This window comes from Trichoplusia ni, chromosome 5 (genome assembly GCF_003590095.1).
Source record: "Trichoplusia ni isolate ovarian cell line Hi5 chromosome 5, tn1, whole genome shotgun sequence".
NCBI classification, from domain to species: Eukaryota; Metazoa; Arthropoda; class Insecta; order Lepidoptera; family Noctuidae; genus Trichoplusia; species Trichoplusia ni.
In genome coordinates this window covers 10,777,789-10,799,568 of record NC_039482.1, presented here as the reverse complement: position 1 = coordinate 10,799,568, position 21,780 = coordinate 10,777,789, and the positions used below count along the sequence as shown (strand labels likewise).

At 37.3% G+C, this 21,780-nt stretch overlaps 2 protein-coding genes across 12 annotated transcripts; one reads left to right on the top strand and one right to left on the bottom strand.

The window, feature by feature from the left end:
- Window positions 1-176: 176 nt before the first annotated feature.
- On the top strand, window positions 177-2,148 carry LOC113494471 (protein SYS1 homolog). Its single transcript, XM_026872829.1, has 3 exons — window positions 177-558; window positions 777-898; window positions 1,145-2,148. The coding sequence occupies exons 1-3, from the start codon at window positions 379-381 to the stop codon at window positions 1,332-1,334; spliced, it is 492 nt and encodes a 163-aa protein (XP_026728630.1). The 5' UTR covers window positions 177-378; the 3' UTR covers window positions 1,335-2,148.
- On the bottom strand, window positions 2,041-21,749 carry LOC113494469 (mannosylglucosyl-3-phosphoglycerate phosphatase). Of its 11 annotated transcripts, none has more exons than XM_026872824.1 (16): window positions 21,179-21,473; window positions 20,979-21,036; window positions 18,645-19,291; window positions 12,343-12,463; window positions 11,987-12,094; window positions 11,543-11,629; window positions 11,290-11,456; window positions 11,083-11,181; window positions 10,679-10,801; window positions 10,212-10,377; window positions 9,498-9,676; window positions 9,028-9,183; window positions 8,471-8,775; window positions 8,301-8,402; window positions 7,810-7,906; window positions 2,041-7,553 (listed from the first exon to the last, which is right to left on the bottom strand). In XM_026872824.1, the coding sequence occupies exons 3-16, from the start codon at window positions 18,798-18,800 to the stop codon at window positions 7,470-7,472; spliced, it is 1,950 nt and encodes a 649-aa protein (XP_026728625.1). In that variant the 5' UTR covers window positions 18,801-19,291; window positions 20,979-21,036; window positions 21,179-21,473; the 3' UTR covers window positions 2,041-7,469. The 11 variants fall into 11 exon arrangements, with proteins under 11 accessions (XP_026728625.1, XP_026728626.1, XP_026728628.1 ...); XM_026872825.1 differs by having other exon boundaries at window positions 21,224-21,473; XM_026872827.1 differs by lacking the exons at window positions 20,979-21,036; window positions 21,179-21,473 and adding an exon at window positions 21,512-21,749 and having other exon boundaries at window positions 18,645-18,787.
- Between the last annotated feature and the right edge of the window lie 31 nt (window positions 21,750-21,780).

Genomic DNA, 21,780 nt, shown 5'->3' with positions numbered 1-21,780 from the left:
TTTGTACCCTATGTGCATGTGTCCTGATTTACGGATGACAATGTCGTAAGATCTTGAAAATAAGTAAGTCACTCGTTGTGCCTTGTGAGAGTAGAGGAAAAGAAATATAGAGACAGAGGAAAGATAAATTTTCTATTCTACATTTCTGAACGGTCACTTACGTCATCTTCAATTTGACATTGACAATGACATACGCGTTGGAGCTTCGTTTGACATCGAATTACATACAAATAGACATTTTTTCATCAAAATAAGGCTTTAATAATTCCATATGTGTACAAATAACCGTAATAACACGATACAGAAACCTTACAAATTACTTCCAACGTAATTTAATAACCGAGTTGTAGTGCTAATGTGTATAGTATTGTGTTGAAGATGTCGAAAATTAAGAAGTTGACGGGCTCATTCCGCTATACGCAATGGGACCCCTGTCTTATTGTGGCGCAGATAGTGGCTATGCAGTCCGTCCTGTACTGCTCGTTGTGTTTGATCATCGCTCTGATGCAAGACATGACAGGGTCCACCAGAACCCTTGATCACATCTTTGAATATCATGTAAGTTATGCTATGAGTCGTTCATTAAGGTATGGAAGCTGTTAAAAATAGCAAGACATTCCTTAAGAATAATATATAATATAATTCATAATAGGTTAACATAACTGTTTTTTCCATCTTTTGTCTCCAATTCAATTTGTCTCGATACCTTTGCATGTTTGTTATTTCATCGCTTTGTGAATATTACTTGTCTGATTATAATTAAATCTCATTTCCAGGAGATACATGTGCGGGACAATGAAGGCCGGTCTGTTATATTTGCATTTGTACTGAATGCAATTATTGGAGCGTTCACACTCTGGACCATAGTCGGCAGGACTAAGCTGTGCTTGGATTTTAGGTATATTTGTTCACACATCATATGATGGGAGGATTATTGTAAAGATTTATGGCCTATTCTGATGGCAAAAGATATGATAATAATGATTTTGGATATGATCTCTTTTGTGCTAGTAATAAAGTATAAAATTGTGCGGCATTAGATAGTTCCTAAATAATGTTTGTATTATGATAAAAGCATTCTGTAATTCTCAGTTGTTATGTAGTTTTATTCTTAGTGAGTTGTACACGTTGCTGTTTTCCCCAGCTGCACATACCACGGCATCCACCTGCTGGCGTGTTGGCTGTACAACGGTTCGTTCCCGACCACGTTCTCGTGGTGGGCGCTGAGCGTGTCGTGCGCCTGCATCACGTGTGTCGCGGGAGAGTTCCTCTGTCTCCGGACCGAGCTGCAGGCCATCCCGCTCACTAACATTGGAGCTAAAGTCGACTTATGAAACATAAAAATTCCTTTGAATTTGATCATTGGACAATCATTATAGTTAAAATGCTGTTTATTTAGGAAAATTGTCAGCTGAATACTGAATTTTGACTTTGGATTGTACAGAATGTATACTTTTTACGGATGACCTCACACGGTCTTCGAGCAACTGTTACTTTTCAGTATTTAATAGTGAGCAACAATTCTAATTTCATATACTATCTACAGTCTATTTTAATTGAAAAGCCCTTTATATTTTTGTTACCATGGTCCTGATTCCGTATTTGCGTTTAATTAGCTTAATTGTAAATATATTCCAATTTATTTGAACGATGTCATGATGACAAGTTTCCGAAAAACGACGTAATATTATTTAATTAATTCAGTTCAATAATAAAATTCCACCTCTCAAACCACCAATTAATAAAATAAAGAAAGTAATTCTGTGTTGAAACCAATATAGATTTACTTAATTTATTAATCACATTTATTTTAAGTTGCTCCAAATTGTTTTTAATCAAGTGGCATGATTAAAGGAAGGTTGAAAGGAGTTATTTCAAATTTAATTAAAATGTGAATAAATATAAATAACACTATAATATCTAATATTGTGAAAGATAAATGTATAATTATGTAGTAAAATACGTAGTAGTGATGGCTGAACACCTACCGCCGCGGCATGGTCTCACAGAGCCCATAAGATGCAAATATGAGAGTGAGTGAAGCGGTTTGTGTACACGACCTGTTGAACGCTGTGTGTATGCCTTATTGATATGATCGAGTTGCGATATTTATTTGTAGTAAGTGTAAATAAATGATTTCTAATTTAAGTATTTGATTTTTTCCCCTTTTAAATGGACGATTTGTTTTAATTTCATTTTAGTCAATTTTTCTTTACGTTTCTACAGAATGCGTCAGAAGGCGGGTAAATGTATTAAATACCAGTCTCATATAGATCAATTGTATCTGTATGTTATAATTTTTAAGTCAGATTTATAGTTTTTAGTTTACGTATCATCACGTTATAAAGGGCAGTGTCAAATAAAAGTCATTAAATAATCACACTATGTTTAATAATAAAATGATAAAACAATAACAATAGCTGTTAGCAACACAATATAAATATATCACAATATTCGTACAGCTAGCGTAGATTCACAGAAATCACTTGCAATGGCGTGCGGCAGCTATGCCTTGACAACACACTGGCGGACAGAGCAACAACACGGACACTGTAACTGACGAATGAAGTAGAGAAACACAAGTCTATAATAATATGCTTTTTTAAAGGTGTAATGCGAGAACGATAATCATAATTTATTAAAAGCTACAGAAATATCGTTTTCTTTTGGAAGCAGACAAAAGCATTTTGAATCGAAACTGACGTCTATTGTAGTCTTGGATATTTGGAAGACATGCAATTCGTTATTGTTTTACATTGTTCTGTCCGTCAGTGCATTCCCATCTAGTTACCAAGTGCTCTAGCACTAATAATGGAGTGCGTGTCTTTTATCTAGTCTAATATATTCATCACAACACTTATTTATTATTATTATATCTTATTCATAATCTCAAAATATTTCCATTTTTGTCATAAAAATAATATCAAGTATATGTTTTTTTTTAATAAAATGATTATAACTTATTGGTTAGACCATAAAACAATGTCATAATTGTATTGATAAAATACTTTGTACCGTACTTATTAAAACTTTAGCAATGTAAAAATATTCTGCTTATGAAATCCAAACCTTATTTTAATTCGCAATAAACATTTTTGCATTCCAACACTTGCTTTGCACGACAAGCAAACAGGAGAATTGTAAGCGTAGACATATTATTATGTTATAACTTTATTTTTAGTTTACATAGCACAATACTTTTATCATTGATAATTGCTAAAGTACTTTTATAAGTAGGTACCTACGTTGGTTTACTTTTAAATACAATTTCAATAATTAAAAACGTAACATTTTGCATGTAAATCAACATTTGTATAAAAAATATCAAAATATACGACAGAAATAGAACTGGTAGAAAATCAACATCGAAAAGCAATTTTATTGCCAACAAAATAAAGTATTATTTAGAATGTCTCTGTAACTATATCTCACTGAAACAATAATTTTAACAAAATGATAAAAACCAACAGACTATGTTGCACCATCTAGGTTTTATTAACACACTTCTGTGTTATGCGTAGACTTAGTGTTAAAGAACCTTGGAGCAACTGAGCCTTTGACTTTGATTAATAGAAACAACTATAAAATACCACAATATACAAACATGATTAATAAAAAACGCAGAAAATAATAATTACAAAAAATCCATCCACGTTTTCTTCAACATCGGCGCAGTAGCTATTTGCAGATGACTACTCCGAAGAGTATGTTGTTCCTGTGTTGTGTTGTTCTACAGGGGTTTAACCATTTTGTTATCAACGTACATAGCCATACTTTGCCACCTTTTTTATTGCTCGCAAAACATACAAGTCTTAAAGGCACTGTAATGTTTAATTACTAAAAAAACTACTATCGCTAAAGAAAAATTGTACTTTACAATACTGTGTGAAACTAGTAGCTCTGTATGTTAGAGGGCGCCACTTACGAATGGCCCGGATGTATACAGATTATTAATTAAAGCGCTCTGTGTGTATTATAGTTTGTTATTATGACATTAATAGGCTAAGTTTCGGCCTAACAGCTACATAATAGATCGACGTAATAATTGATAACTTTAATTGGTAGTTTTCTTTAAGCTAGTAAATATAATATATTGTGCTTGTGATGGGTTGTAATCGTTTTATACTTTACTGTAATTATTATTTAGACATTCTGATACTGAAAAGCAAAACCTTATGCCGAGTAATCACTTTTAAATGATGGTAAATTGTAGCCGCGTTAGTGTTGCCACATTCATAATATCAGCAGAATGTTTGCGACATACCAGTGGCCTTACATTCTAAATTAATTTGAATACCGACACTCTGTTGGGGATCGGTTTGTTCTAGAACATTCTTTATCAAAATTGAATAAGAGGTAACGCCAGTATCGGTATTAAAACTATAATACTTTTAACGATACTATTTCGTGACTGCACTAAACTATCTAGCTGGTTAATTAACTATCAGAAACTTAATTTTAAGTGGCTCTTAAGTCTTACCTTGATTATGAGCACTTTATCTTAGACCGCATGAGACTTATCAGCTTCTTAAAATTGAGTAACACTTCAGTGTAGAGCTATATATTAATTGATTACATTATGCCTTAAAACTAGAAAAAGGCGCAATCTAGCATCACTTGTACAAGACGGTCGATTAAATTAGACTAATGACAAAAATATGAATTTCCACAAACATTAAATAGCTATGTGTTTTTATAAATATTTTTGCATGTAGTTGTACCATAGACCAAAAACATAGATATTATGGTGACTTCCTTAAACATTGTATGCTGTCTGCATGTCGCAGCAACATATAAGCACGGTACATGCAGTTGTTGACAGACAGGCCCCTTAACAACCGCGATCGTCACTTTCATTATATTTTTGTGCCTATGGTACACACAGTTAATATACTTTGTCTCATGATATGTATTTGCAAATTAAGGGCAGTTTTATACAAGACGTCAATTCGTCTTAATTTATTTGTTTAGCATATTTAAGGGCTTCTGGGTACCTAACACCACCACCTTTGTAGTTGTGGGAGGGAGACGGCAATACACGGTGTTGGACGGCGTCTTTCTTCCCCAACTGTCTGAATATTAGTTTAAGAGGTGGTTTCAAGTGTCCAGACAATAAAATCTCCATTTTAAACTTTCGTTGGAAATAACAAATTGACTCCAGAACTCCGTACTACAAGTGTTTAGTATTTAATAATGAGTGTCCACTCGACGCGGACTCCACGTCTAAGGTACTCATAGTAATTAAACATGAAATATTCAACAGAATATAGATGGAAGACTAAGCCTATGGAGTGAAGGTATACTGACCATATTTTTACTTGTAGAGTTTTGATATTATCGCCTTTATTTCAATGTACGAAGGTCCAATTTCTTACGGTATTTAAAGTCTACCGAAACGCTGTTGCAGTCGATTCTTTGCCGAATTTATTTAAAAGAAAATATATTTAGTATGCCTTAACTCCTTATCTAAGAAAGCTTAAGCAATTAATACTAGATACTTTGAAAATTACAGACTGCTGCAGTGATAGAACATTAGTTTAGCGTTACAAAGAGTTCTATTGTTTGAACAAATGTACTCATTCTTCAAACTATATTCCTCGCCTAGCAAAGGTTTTGCGAACGCAACCTTAACCCAGTAACCCACTGATACACTTGACCTCAGAGTTTCCAGACGAAAAGGACAGCCTCGAAACACAGAGAGTGTAGCCTGTGCGAGGTGAATTACACTTTATGTTCTCTTTAATAGAGTCCACATTTACATAATTATTTTACCAAGAAGAACCTTCTAGAAGTATTTGATATAATTTTGATCTATCACAACAGCATTCTGGTACACAGTGAAATACAGCATGAGGTAGATGTTATTCCGATCTGAGTGATCTCTTTGATATTAACTAAAATATATGGAATAATATGCAGGTGGCGCCACTGTGCTACTCCTTAACAACTATCATTAGAAGCTTTGTCTCTTTCTGATGTGTAAGTATTTAGTACATACAATAGTAGATTAGGTAATATGACAGATAATTGAATGTTCAGAGCACAGTGGCTCCATCTATAATGTGACGTGATTAATAGATATTATGTGTTGTGGTTTTATTAGTTTTAAGTATTGAAGGCGACTCCTAAACAGCTGTATTTACAGACCACGTATTAATTGTTTACACTCTAAGCTTGCGTCTTACTTACGTCCTCATTAAACCTATTTTCTCTCATAGTCTAATTCATTCATACAAATAGAGTTAATTAAACGCAAATTTGTTGATAATTGCGTGAACATTTATTAAAATGAAATATTTATTTTGGTTTCACCCCATGAATTATTAAACTTTTCTCGTATGTACTGGAAGTATTGTTGTTATACCAGTGGTAATATATCCTTTTTCCAATTTTTATCAAAATCAGTTAAGTAGTTTTGAAACAAACATTGATCTTTAACCTTAATGAAATTAGCAGTGCACAATAATAGAATTAGTGAGAACTGCTGTCATACATTTAAACGATAGATTTTCATTGTACTTAATATCGATGCATATAATATTCCATCAAAAGCTTTACAAACACTCCGTACTACCCTCGTTACAACATCTACACCTAACCAAGCTCGATTATCCATAGTTTAATTTGACAAACACTCCTGCTCGCGTACACTTTACTAGTCGCCTTCAAAACTAAGCACCTTTACACACGAGGCCACGCAACTATTAACAATCCAACAACATTAGCCTCCAACGTGTGTACAAACCTCTATTCAATGCTTCAAGGCTTTTATATATTTGCTTGGAGACTAATGTCGTCGGGTATAGGAGCCTTGTATTACCTCGTGTACGGAGGGCATACTTTTTACGCAAGTAATTTAATGGATTGATAAACCTTTAAAAATTGACTTGCATTCAAGTTACATAAAATATTATAACGTTGAAGTATCGACGGATTCTTCGAAAACCAAGATGGCGGTCACCACTCGTCACTCTATAAATACGGAACGTAGCACTTGACATCGAACACCGACACAAAACAATCCTTGTGTACCGTTATAATGTTAACTTCAGTACTGACATGAACTCTAGACAAAGTTGAAGGAACCGACCATTGAGGCGGGTACAAAGTAGTAATGCTATACCGATTTACACTTTACTCGACCGGCATAGAGTACATTATAACGTTTTTGTAGGAAAACAGTCGCTATAGCCCGTAAAAGTATAGTAAAGATGCGAGCGAGATTAGATAAAAAGGTTGTATTTGAGAGTTGTTTCTAACATTTAATGCTTTTTTTTAAGCAAAATCTTACTTGTTTCCAGAAAAAACTTAAATGATGTATAAGAAGACATAATGAGAAATGGTTTGAAAGGAGAATACCTCCGCTACTTTGTCTAGTGTTCATTTCAGTAGTGTTTGTATGTTGGTACCGTGTACAGCTACCGGAAGTGCCGGTACCACACGAAGCAGCCGTACAAGGCGGGCAGCTCTTAGGGCGAGCCCTCGTCGTCCACCTCCTTGATGACGGTGTCCGCCTCCCAGCGGGAGCGCTCGTCTATCAGGGCTTGTAGCTCCTGCGACAGTGGTCAACTACGTGAACTCACTTACATCGAAGAATATTCTAGATCATTTTCGACTTTAATCCTGTGTATACTGTGATGTTATGAAACTTCACTTGATATGGTATTTTTGATTATTTTTGACTGCAATAACATATGTATTTTACGCAAGAGTCACCGCAGGTATGAGACACGTATAATTGATACTTTTTCAGAAACGATGATCAGTTAAAACTATATTATGAGTACATAAAATGCAGTTTGTTCTCACCTCGGGTTTGTTAATGATGATTATTCTGTTTTCAACTTTGGGCGCGAGCTCACAGGTCTGCTGCTCCAGGTCATCCAGCGACGCGCGGCGGGTCAGTCTACACAAATATGACGTCATAAACACATTCACGATAGGTTTTTTTTTTTTAGTATATCTAAATGATCATAGCAAGAAATCTCAAGGATCACGTTTTCGTCAAGTCAGCTTCGTCAAGACATATTTTCGCACGTATCGTACTTTTACGAATAAGTGCATAGCTTCAAGCGGATGAGTTATACTTAGCGGATCCAGCATCTACCTGCAGCAGCTACCTGCGGGCAGGGGGGGGCAGTCCCGCTGTGTTACCTGTGCGGGGCGGGGGGGGCGGGGGGGGCGGGCTCGGCGGCGGAGCTGGCGCGGCGCAGCGGCGGCGGCCCGCTCAGCTCGCCGCCCTCCAGCATCTTCACCAGGCTGTCCCTGCGGGCAGGGGGGGGGCAGTCCCGCTGTGTTACCTGTGCGGGGCGGGGGGGGCGGGCTCGGCGGCGGAGCTGGCGCGGCGCAGCGGCGGCGGCCCGCTCAGCTCGCCGCCCTCCAGCATCTTCACCAGGCTGTGTCTGCGGGCAGGGGGAGTGGGTCAGTACGGGTGTGTGTGTGTGTGTGTGTCAGGCGAGGCGCTACCCACCTGCGGCTGAGCGTGACGAGCGACTGGCGGTGCTTGCTGGGGCGGGCGCGGCCGGCGCGCACGTCGATGGCGGCGAAGTGGTTCTGGATGGCGAGGCCTATCTCGGGACACATGTCGTCGGGCAGCAGCAGGCGGCAGTCGCGCAGCAGGCCGTAGCCGTCGTTGCCGCCGCGCAGGTACTGCTTGACGGCGAGGCGGTACCGCTGCGCGGGCCGCAGGTACTCGTCGCCCAGCTTCACCACGCGCCCGCACACGCGCCGCCCCGCCGGCAAAGACGGGTCGAACGCGAACGACACGCCCGCCACCTACAACAACAGGGAATACGAGATGATGCCGGCCCAGGCCAGAGGCGCGAGCAACCCCGGGAAGCGGCTCGGAAGGTGTTTAGTCAGCAGGAAACCGACGTATCCCGATTAAGAGTATAGGGGTTGTTTTCTATATCCCACTAAAATTTCCCGACCTAAAGCAGTGCTCCGTAGAAAATGACCCAAAATTCAGTTCACGTACAATATCGATCTTATTGAAAAAATAAGTTATGTGTCTGTAATTTATCTGACCTGTGGGAACCTCCCCTCGAGACTGGGGTACTTGCTGACAGAGTTCTCCAACACCTCGAGCAGCTGTTCGCCGGTGATCTCCACCACCACGAGCGGGTCCCGCATGGGGATGATGCTGGACAGGTCCCGCAGGGTGAAGTCCCCGGCCGGGTGCACCTAACGAACAACAATAGTGATTTGTGAAACTTTGGTAATTTGTTGTGGCTTAAAAAGGTGCAACGTTGTAACTATCAGATAGGGCCTAAATTTTATTTTGTAACAAATTGGGCGATCTCAAGAAATGAAGTTGAGAATTTTAATGAATTTAGCAGATAAAATCATGAAAATCTACACAAAATATTGTATGAAGTAATCGTAAGTCATGTCATGAAGTAGTTTGCGTAGGAGAGGATATGTTTTAGATTACAACAGTATCAATCTGTAGCGCCACTATGGTGTCTGGTAAGCACAAGCAGCAGGTCCCGGCTGACCTGGTCGGAGCGGAAGGTCCCGGAGTTGAGCAGCACGAGGTCGGCGCCGGTGGCGGCCAGCAGGATGTCGCACACCCAGTTGCCGAGGTTGGTCTCCTGGCGCCGGATGCACGCGAAGCGGCCCTCCAGCGGGACGCACACGCGGCCCAGGACCGTGTCCATCTTGCCCTCGATCAGGGCTGACGGCAGCATCAACGATAATTATATATAGTATGTCATTACAAGACAACAAACAAAAATAGTGAGCGGAACAAATGAAACTTTGTACTGTGGAAAAGCGCTCGGCGGAAGAGTGGTGTCTATGGCGCGATGCGCTGCGGGCCAATCACTGCACTTGAGTCCACCCCGCGCCTCTCTTCATACCGCAAAAGCGACCCCAAAAATCACTTCTGCGCAGGTGAAGGTCAGCGCTCAAGATCCGTGCCAGTAACTATACCAGGTATTCACTCTCTATCTCTGTCACTTTCTATCTATTCCCCTTTCCCTAGAGCATTGAATGATTAACGCAACCTTGTTGGAAGTCGCATAAAAAAACACTTTTTAAATTATGAAGTCGTCACATGACTTCATAGTCTGGCTAGCATTGGCTTAGTTCTTATAAAGATTATAGAAACTCCCGCATTAAGGAACCCTTGTATCTCGACAAATTTCACAAACATTCAAGTCAGATGGACGAAGACACCTTATCCTCAACCATAGGAAAGCCCCCCTTACACGAGTAGTGGTCGGTCTTGTCCTTGAGCGCCTGGTCCTCGGCGATGTCGGCGGTGACGGCGACCTCGGCGACGGCCACGCGCGCCGCCTCGGCCCCGAACGTGATGCTGATCTTACTGAACTGGCGGAAGTCCGTGCCGCTCTTTATCACGTACTTGTTGTTTATCTGGAGACCACACGCACAACCACGACCACACATTATAATAAACTATCAAAACTCAGAGGTTGCCCGACATCTGGACACGATGGAAGCGACAAATCGAGGATTTGCCATAGCCATTACAACAACACTCGGCTTTTAACCCATAAAAGTTGCTACATAGCTTTTGCCAAGAGAAAATCTGTTGCACAAACTTCGACCATCATCAGATCAATTATTTGACAAAAGCTCATTTCACTTTTAGGACCTACTAGTTTTTCATGGCAATAAGAACACATACATATATATTACATTATACATAACTCACTTCTAGAACTTCATAGACGTGGTCGTGGCCTCCCAGTATGAGGTCGATGTCGTCGCAGCCCTCCGCCAACTTGATGTCGTTGGGGGTCCGCATGTGTGTGAGCGCTATCACGTATTCACAACCCTAGAGAACCACAAAATAATAGGCGAAGCATTAGTAAGACAGTTCACTAAGGACCCCCCGCAACCTCTTACTGCGTCTTACTTAAAGAAGTCGTGGTATCAACCCAGGTCTGATATTTTTATATTAATTTCTACTTTTTAAGGGCTTCAGGAATATTATGTCACTTGCATTTGCTACAACACTGTTGCATTATTGGGCAATTTACATAACATGCCTTCCAGTCGAGTGACAAACTAATTGAATATGAGCAATATGTTTACAAAACGCATAAAAACACTTACTTCTTGTTTTAACTGTGTCGCCAGCTTGGTACCAGCTTGAACAAAATCTATAAACGTGACTTCTTCTGGATTTATAGTCGCTAAAGTTTCTAGCCATTCCTGTAAGATAACATTATTCAATAAGCAAGCGATCAGACGATCAACAATGTACCTGAAAACCTTCATATAGGCTTTCTTTCCGCCCATCAAGTTTCAGTCACTGGTCACCTGTTCGACTAGCCCGATGAAGCCTATCTTGTGTCCGTTGCACATGAGCGCGTGCGTGATCTTGCCGTCGCCGAGCGGGCGGCCCGTCTCGTTGTCGATCACGTTGGACATCAGCCACGGGAAGTTGCACTGCGCCACTAGCCCCGACAGAACCTCTAGACCGAAATCTGGAATGTACCAACAAGATATAGTTACATGTAACAGTCGTTACCGATGTTAGTAAGTATGTGACCAATATGGACGTTTCCCTTACCGAAGTCATGGTTCCCAAATACGGCACAATGGGTTCCGATCTCGTTGAGCACAGGCACCATTTGCTCGCCCTTTGTGAATGTACTCACTGGAATCATGTGAAGGATATTAATAAGATCATTCTTGACAACGACAATTCGTATTAAGTACTAGCTTAAAAAAGGTGAACAATCGAGGAGACATTTTGCCTAATAACTCAGTAATATAATGAGAAGCTTATAAAACCAATGAGAATCAACAATATGTGTTTGAGTAAAAGAGGCACTAAGATCTTTTACCTCTATAAGCTCCTAGGCGAATGGAGTATAGTCTGTTTGTTGGTATTTTAAAAATAATTAGCTTTCATCAACATCAGACGAAATATTGTAGAGGTTCATAAACTACGAGTTCGATCTCCACTTGGAGCAAGTGCAGCGATATCAAGTGTTCGGAGTGTAGTACATACGCATGCTGGGAGAGAATATGTCTCCGCTGAACAAAACGAGCGGGTTGAGGTGCTGCAGCGACTTCACCGCTGTGCTGAACCGCAGGGCCCCGCCTATGGGCTCCGTATCTACAGGAGACAATTACACGGGTTTCAACTTATGTTATTTCAATGGTAATTTCAAGATGTATAAAGATCAGATTTAGTACAATCTGTAAACTTAAGTACACACATGAATAAGAATGCAAGAATAGAATGGTCTAGTTAAAATTACCAAAAAGTCCTATAAAAAGGGTATTTTATTAGAATATCAAAATAAGTTAAAAGTAAAATAAATTACTAATGTCTTGACAAACAAAGTGTATCCCAATACTCACTTGTGGTAGGTTCGATGTTATAAACATCGTTGAAGTGCACGATGTGGACCTCGTCGCCCATGTTCTTGCCGGCCAGCTGGCTGACCGCGCGCCTGCCCACCTGGCGGACCTCGAGCGACGCCTGGACCCATCACATGTATGTTACGACACAAATTTTTATTAATTATTTTGGAATCTATAAGTATCCGGGAGAAAGTTGGATCGTCGATACAAATATACTCGTAGCAAAGGCGTAGGGATTCTGGATGGGACTGGAATCTGAACAAAGACAGCACGTAAAGATAGAAGCCCAGCAGTGGGACATTAATCGTTCTTCTTCGGTGTTGAGATTTTTTTAAGAAAATTCAACAAAGCAATATATTTGAAAATAAATATTGTTTAAAGTATAATGGTCTTTTGACATATGAAAAACTTAACAATAGAAATGCGCAAAATGCATTTGCAAAAAAATGTAGTCTGTTTCTGCCTTTAGGACTCTAAGTTGACCTGTCATAGGCACAGCAGTGCACCGGATATGCGACAATCGGGAGTAATACTCGTAACAAAGACGCCGCCGTCCGTTCTCACGGCACTAGACTACAGAGGGGTCCTCAGACTCAGGATGTAGGAACTAGGGTGCAAGGCGAAGGTCAGATCAATACGCAGAGAGAACGGTGTCTCCAATTAAGAGGGGATTCTGTGAGTGCCAGCTGAACTCCATTGTAGAGTTTAGTGTATGGCTTTAGACTTGGCTTGAAAATCCTTTTCGGGGCGTGATGAACATTTGATTTTTTAGAAACCTGTCGTTGCAGTAGAAAAGTAATAAGTAATAAATAAATTAAATAAGTTTCCTCATGCTGGGGCCGTATGATTTTTAGATTTCCGTCCGACAACACAACGGAATTACTTTAGCTCTACATAATGATGTGACCGCTTTACATAAGTCTATGTCATCCAGCCATCTCATGGGATTAACATAGATTACAAGAACATCCTTACACAAGCGATCATTCACCTTGACTTTCTATAACAGCAGTAACACCTTCCTATCATGCATACAAGACGTTTTCCTCATGCAGCTAAACATGTGACATTAGATATTATACATAGAATAGTGTTTTACCTTCGCTCAGCCTATACTTCACGGTTATGGTGATAAGAATACGTTATAGCCTTCTTAAGGTAATACCAAGTCTAGCGTTAAGACATAAAGAATCGCATGCAATAATGTCTCAGGTATAAGTTTCTGATTTCACGAAATATGTTTCCTACGCGAGTATTATCCCAGTTTCTGAAATACTTTTTAACAGTCAAAATAATCATAATTTGTTATTTTACCGACCTCAGCAAAAAGTTGAGATTATAGATTCGTTTTTTTTTTAAGTTCAATATTCTAATAGATGCTTGGACTGTTTTCGATATTATTTTACGTACTAAAATTTAACTAAAAGCATGGAACTGGAAAGCACGCAAAAAGGTAAAAGAATTTTCGGAATGATCTATTTCATAAGCTTCCGTACAGGAATCAAGGTTAATCTCGGTATGTCGTCCCTTTGACACGTGAATAGTAATTGTATCAGAAACTCATAGTGTAGGTAATCACATTCCATCATGCGGAACTACTTTACGAACTTGTCACAACATCGATTAGATAAGGATAAGCTGATAATGGAACTGATATGCTGACCTTCTAGGGTTCAAGAACGTACAAGTAGTAAACTGATTCGCTGTTACCCCTGGAGGTCTACCACCAACTCTCAACCCAACTGAGACGGACCTATGTTACGAGTTGCTGGTAGGCCTTCCGATTATTTTTTCAAGTCTTTGGCTGTAAGTGTTTAATTATTTAACGAGCTGTATTTCTTAAGGTCTTGCAATTATGGGGCTTGATAGTTTTGTAAGAAATTTTGGAAACAAAGTAACGATAAATGATTTCATTCAATGTAGTTTATAGAACATATGGATTTATTTTTCTTTAATCCCAACTCATCTCGGTAAGCTTCGTTTTCTGCCTGTTTTAACGTTCGCCTTCACGGACTTTTTTTCTTAGATAAAAGATCCTTATAATTCTAAACACCTTAAAAATAACGATTTAGTCTAGCAAAAAAATTAGACGCACTACAATGCAACTACAAAGCGAATGCAGAAATTGTGGACTAAATACGACATCTATTTGGTGAAGAAGCATAATTATAGAAAATATATTAAACATAAGTGTTATAGTAGTTAGCTTCCATAAGTTTGTCTGTATCTCGTTAGCTATCGTTGTTTTAACCACTCGTAACATATTTTTCGGAACGTGGATTTTAATAAATAGAGATTGCCTGTACTCATGTTTCTGTGCTCTTAAAAACAAGACTGTTTCCGCTGCGGCCTGCGGCAGCGAGACACTTAACTACTACAATGACAGCATCGCGTTTAGTGACGAAAGGTACATAAAAATTAATGCTCATTTTATGAAAGCTGTAAGTAGTAGCTACTAGTGGCATTTAAAGTTATGGTTATCATGACCTTAAACGGAAATGTCAGAGTTTTGAAAAACTTCCTTTCATTCAGAGCGATCACGTATTAGTCGAAGATATTGATAGAGAATTTGCATCTATATTCACGCATTTATTCATTGAATATTGTTTTCCATTTTGAATCGATACTATCATCATAAAATCGTGGAGAAATGTTGGCCATCCATAGGACCTGCTCACCCAATGTTGTGTGGTATTAGCAACAATAACCATCTCATAAAAATTTAGAAGATAAGAATAATATTCTTATTTTTATTTTTAACACCCAGTTGTAAATAAGCTATGGTTTATTTCGAATATAATGAAGCTATAATGAAATTAAACATACGAACTAAAATAATAAGCTTTTTAATACTATATAATATGGCGTATTTGCAAATAGAAGAACTATTGAATGAGGAGGCATTTCATTAGTTTATTATATAGTATAAAATATCTGGATATAAAAATCACAGTAAACCGCGTCCGGCAAAATGATTGATGGTAGAAAATTCCTTTGTATCTGTAGCCTATTTTTAAATATAATAGCTGCCTTGGCATTTTATCTTAAGATTACTCACATTTTTATGTAATTGAGTCTCCATCAAATATTTTTTTTATAAATAGCAACACCCACGCCTTCGAAAAGCGTCCATGTTTAATTTTGGAACGCAAATAGTAATGGATATACATACGTAAAGTAATATATATACGTCGCAAAATTGTACGGTTTTTATATATAGGAAGTTTCTGCGTCTTTTGTAAATATAAAATTGACGAATCAAATTAATCGTATGATCATATAGAAACTAGCTTTATAGCACTGAGCTGAATCAGGTGAGAATACACACTAACTAAGCTGTTGAAAAAAGCTAGGGAGAAGATTTAAAAAATTACCAGCAAGACATTAGATTACCGCGAACTCAATTGATCGGTTGTCTCGGGCTTATGTCAATGATGACAATTGGGTGGTTTTCAGTAATTGGCTACAGCAGGCTCGTAATTGGCAATTGTCTCGCCGTTGATCCCATGGAGTTTATCGTCATCAGCTTACTGACAATATCGTCCTACTGAAACCGCTCATATGCGCAGCCATGGTCATTTGGAGCAATAAAAACTGGGTGGAAATTTCATAGTCACCACGTTATTATAGACATCATTTCTAGAATTGCTTACCTAGCTTTAAATAAATGTGGTTGCATTTTGCTGAACACCAGCAAATAATAACAGCATTTATAATAAAACTATCAAAAAGCGCTACGCAAGCCATAAAGAGGGATCATAAAAAATATAAATGGAAGCCATATTATAGTTTAAAAATGGAAGTGTTTAGTCGTACAGTGTGTACACACTAGGGCGCGTTGTTCGGTTTTATCCAAATATTCTAGCAGCTCACAACAATTTCACACGAAAAAAAATATTTTCAAATTCAGATCATTTATTAAAACTTTACTAATTTTAGGATTACTTTTAGGTAACAAAATAGATAGAGATATATAAATAAGATACCTAATATGTCCAATTATTAAAGAAAGTTCTATCCCTACATTACGAGAGGAGGACTTACCCAGTTTTACAGTGCGGTAGTTATTTTTTGTTCGTAAGAGGCAAATCACACCTTGTATTAAAAAGTATCTAATCAAACAGGTTTTTATCTAGGTAAGAAATCTATTGACACTTACGTAATTTCAAGTTACGAGATTTGCAATTTCTACTGTGTCGCAAGCATTAGTTAATTTTGGAAAGTACTATTTTATCCGGTATTGAATGAATTTATACGAAACTAAATTATGAGTTTTTTATCTTTGTACGATGGCGACTGATGTTCAATCAGAATGACGTATTATGATGGATGTGTCCTCACGAAGGTTTGAAGCAAAGATATTGTGTTTTTATCGAAGGCTTTTGCTCCCCTACAACATGCGAAGTGACTTCCAAATTAGAATATGAATGTTCAATGTCACGCGTGCGTACCGCCCAAAAGTATTCGCAATTTATAAGGATTGGCTGAATAATGAGCTTGAAAGTGTGCATTCTAATCGGCTAGATGCCTATGATGATGATACATAATATAGACACTCGGCCTGGTCGGTACGATCTGATAATGACTCTGAATGTATTGTAGTTAAAAGAAAGACTTTAACGAACGTGTCGGGGGTAATGTTCTCGTAGCGGAATAAATAATTTTACAACAAAAACATACAGACAGCTATTTCACTGGGTAAACCCATTGTCAAAATAAGAGGTAACTATGTTCTCCTCCTCTGAAGTCAGTTGAAAAGATTTCGGGCACTTTTTTGTAAGTCGATGAGCAGAGCGGTGCGTTTTTAATTATATTAAAAGTTGTTCTTGAATTAGCTATAATGAGCAAACTTGTTCTGAATTATTTTTTTGACAAATCAATCAGTGTCGTGTTATGTCTTTTGAGAAAAAAAAATATAACAAGTGGGGTTTATAAGACCATAAAAAATAGCACGGGATTTCTTCAACAGGTCAATATCTTTGTACAATGATGATTGGCTAATGACTGAGCAGTTATGATACAGAAGGCACCTACTTAACATTCGATCGATTTAAATCAGAAAACTTACGCAGCCATGCTGGTTAACTAAACTAGGTCAGGCATTACTTTAAGTTGTCAGCTATATTTAACACCGTAAGAATACCAATACTTTTGAAGAAGAAACCTCAACCCTAGACAACACTTGTATTCGTCCAGTCTATAAAAAGGAGTATTGAATGCTAAACCAGTATGACGTCACCGGGCGCCTAAAAAGGCAGTCTGAGACGTTTGCCCTACTTACAGCTCGCATAATTTATGTTAAGCTGTAACTACGTAATACATCAAGTGTGAAAAGCCAATGTTTCTTGACGGTCTCTCATGGAATTTAAGCTTATAATTTCTCCAGGGCCTCTGAGGTGGAAATAATGATACTAGTATTAATTAATAGAGGATAAGAGGCTGACAAAATTGGATAAAAAGAGTGTCTAATTTTTGTATCGCGTGATTTCAGGCAATGATGATGATGATAGAAGTCTTGATTCTGATAAAGTATTTTTTGTGACCCTACTTAGGGGGCGCCAAATTAATTGCAAAAGTGGAAGCTGGAAGAAGACATCGAGAAGTGATACAGGAGTAGTAAGGAGGAACAGTTGCCCCCACATAGTTCAACAAATCGTCATTCGGGAAATGTCGCACTATCGGATTATAGAGTATACCATATTTGGTTTACCTCGACACGCTAAGCCTCCACCGGCCGTCGGCCTGCCCCTAAGCGAAATCTTTTGACATTGACAGATTTTCATAGAATTTTTGAGCATGTTAATGCTACCCCTTCCTTATTTAAAATAAAATAAAAGCCACTATCTAGATCCAAAAATAACCGACGATATATTTGAACGTGAGCGGAAAACGGTACTTCAGCGGAGTTCGGGTTTAATTAATAATTTACGTTATATTGCGGTCATTGTGTTTAACTAGCGTGTTAATTAAGACAGTATTTGGACGAAACTCTCTAAATACAGGAATATTAGTGGTTTGCAATATTATCAGATGGATGGGGTGTTATGTAATAGAGGGCTGATGTTATAATTTCCTCATTCATTAATATTTGTTGCGTTTACTGTTGCTATGAGTATGAAGAGGAATCTTCGCGTATAGGTAAACTTAAACGGTAAAAACTTAAAAACATTAAATTTGACTTAATACTGTCTTAACCAGACACTGTCCTAGAGCCTACAACATTCACAAGACATTTCTTCACACCAGGTTTGGTGGAGCATAGCGCAGAGTACAGACAAACTTATGAGCTATGGACCCGCCTGCTTGAGCCAGCCCACGACGGACTTGACGCCGTCGGTGACCTCCCCGGGCACGTCCACGCTGGTGGACTCTATGAGCGAGCTCCAGCGGGAGCGCAGCGCCGCCTGCGCCGCGAACGACGCCATGCCGCGCACTGAACGCACTATTATAAGCATTGTTCTTGATTATAACTCTAATTGCACTACTATTGCTTGATTTTTTATAAATAACACTTTCTTAGTCCTTCCTTTTAAATTGTGTTACGTATTTGATTATGCTTTATTATATATTTTTTTAATTATCAGTCTCTTGGTTTCCTTATTCTTACTATAACTTGTTTTTACTTGTATCGGAAGACATTGAAATTACACAAGCATAGAATTTTGCTTAATTATTTTTAGCCTTATCTTTTAATAAATTAATAGTTTCAGAGGTCTCTTAATTTTTATTGCTTTTCAATTTGAGTTGGAAGACTTATTAAGACACATGTCGAACTTTTGTTTTACACTATTTTACAGAGTTCTGTTTATTTACAAGTATTTACATTTGTTTATATTACGTATTTCGTTCTTGATTTCGTTAATCTGTTGGTCGGCTAGTTCTTGTGGGGTTCATAGTGATATCTCATTTGTTCTCACATATTTCGAAATTTTATATTTGTTTTTTTCTGTAAAGTCCAGATAATTGGCTGTTATGATAGTTGGCTAAATTGTGATAATATGGCATGGAGCAAACCTTCCTTGACAAAATAAGCAAGCTTAGTAAACATGCGGTATTTGTAACAGAAAATGAGTCAACTGCATCGCAAGAAATGAGTTTGTAACAAAATAAAACAGTTTTCTGAAATTGAAATACTGGATAATATCTAGGCGTCACGGTTTGCAATTCCACTGACAATTGTTGGCAAATATTTCACTGGGATGTTAAGAATGCATTTTAGTTTCGGAGAAAAAGACAAATGATGAAACATAGCTTTAACTAGATTTTAGAAACCTTATTCCGAAAAAGTTAAATTTCGATATACCAACCATAATGTATAAGAAATCATAACTATTGTCACTTCTTAACATTGTTATGACTACAATTACTCATGACTTAATTAGATATTCGTTTTATGTATATTTTATCAGACAATCAGCAGGTCAATTGTAACCAACTTAGTTCATTTTTTCACACATTTTTTATGTATTTCTTATCTTATTTTTTTAATTCCTTGCATAGTTAAAAGCTTGATAATTACTCATCCTAATACATCTTCAGCTTTATATACAAGTAGGTATATAAAGGTCAAAGGCCTGTCCGAAACCCGGCAGTCTGATAACTTTAATAAAAGATATTGTGTCTGTTCTCTTGATACCGTAGTCTCTTAAAGAAATAGCTGTATTTCAATGTGTTAAGTAAAATAATTTTACAATAGCTAATTGTGTATATTTTGGGACACTGGTAAATTCTGGTACATGTCCAAACCATCATTTATAAATTCAGAAATCAAGGAATTTGTTACCGTGGTTATGTATTACGCACTAATAATATAAATTTTATTTTATTTTAATAAATAATTAATCTACTGAAGTAGCTTCTTTTTGACTATTGTTCTTTTACCATCAATGTAAATATGATCAACAAACAAGCCAATGCATTCAGAAATTCAAACATTTTAGTAAATTAAATAACGAGAGGTAATATGTGAACATTGAAATCCATTCAATTTATCTTACTTTATAAGTGTATTTTATGAAGCTATTTATTTTTAGCAAGATTACTTATTTTTAAAAGTAACAATTTTTATTGTTAACAAAATACTGCATTGCATTTAATTAGTATGTAGGTTACAAATACCTTGTGAATCCTCTTTGGCAGCTATACAAAAAACAAGGTTGACTTTCTCTAAGGCAAAGGAAATTTAGGTCACAGCCAAATTTATCAATAATGTGGTATCAATTACAATATTTTGGTACCTAATATATATATTATTTCATTGTTTTCTAGAATTAAAAGAAACAGTTATGCTTTTTTCAGAAAATATTGATGATAGCTGTTGTTAAGTTGACTTATTATATAACAGTTTTAAGCCCTAAAACTTTTCATATCAGATTCATGTTTGCATGATTAATTAATTATTGTTTCATGAGCTCACTGAGAATATTATAGCCATATTATCACAATTAGAATCAAACTTGAATTTATAATTTATGATTAAACTGTTTTTCTTTTTATTTAAAACTTTTATACTTAAATGCTAAATTTTTATTGCATTTAAACACAATTTCTGTAAATTGATCATTTAACACAGTCTTAAGATTACTCTGTTTCCCTTAATTAAATAAAATCTATTATTATAAGCTCAAGGTTACCTCTATTTATTTTATATGTCTTAACATACTGACTAGAACTTTACAGCATACAAGTTTCCTATAAATCAAAATATTCATATTTCGATATTAAATTGATATTCAACCTTCACAGTACATTTGTGAACCACACTAAAACACTAGCCGCCAAGGCCTAATTCCGCATTCCATATTTAAATTTTAATTCAAACTTTAACACTAACACATTTGCACACTATTGTTGAAAAATAACATAGATTTTAATTCACTGTTTTGATTAAGGAAGTTCGTTCGCTTTCCGAACTGGATGCTGAGTACTGCACTAGGAATGGTAATGAAACGAGCTAGGTCAAGGCGTCAAAAATATCTATTTTAGTGCAGTAACGTCGGCCTTTTTTGTACTGTCACAGCAAGAAAACATTAACGCTAAAATAATACAGTTGCACTAAGTTTATTTTAGGTTTGACATAAATAGTGTCATATTGTGTATTCCTTTCCTCTTTTGCATAATGCAGGTTAAAAATATTATTTTGAAGAAAATGCGGAAAATTACTTACCCAACAGAGTGATCAATCCGTGAATGGAAGTAACTGTTATTTACGTTGGTAAAATTTTTTTCATTCACAATTTTCTTATAACACGTTTAAATTCGTATTATTTTCGATATAAATGAATATTCAATAATCACACCCACAAACGGAATTCCGCGGTCGAATTGTGAATTGTCAATTTGACATGTGTCAATTTCGATCGACTCAGCTGGCCTGTCAACTGCGATTCGTTCCACGCCGTACCGGAAACGTACCACAGAGTATTAACACTCTGG

Excerpts from the sequence above, each read along its gene's own strand:
- LOC113494471 (XM_026872829.1), top strand. The coding sequence starts at position 379 with ATGTCGAAAATTAAGAAGTTGACGGGCTCATTCCGCTATACGCAATGG. Across the intron at positions 559-776 it reads ATCACATCTTTGAATATCAT|GAGATACATGTGCGGGACAA; the intron begins GTAAGTTATGCT and ends TCTCATTTCCAG. Across the intron at positions 899-1,144 it reads AAGCTGTGCTTGGATTTTAG|CTGCACATACCACGGCATCC; the intron begins GTATATTTGTTC and ends TGTTTTCCCCAG.
- LOC113494469 (XM_026872817.1), bottom strand. The coding sequence starts at position 21,209 with ATGTTATTTTTCAACAATAGTGTGCAAATGT. Across the intron at positions 11,182-11,289 it reads TCATCGGGCTAGTCGAACAG|GAATGGCTAGAAACTTTAGC; the intron begins GTGACCAGTGAC and ends GTTATCTTACAG. Across the intron at positions 9,677-10,211 it reads CAAGACCGACCACTACTCGT|CCCTGATCGAGGGCAAGATG; the intron begins GTAAGGGGGGCT and ends TGCTGCCGTCAG.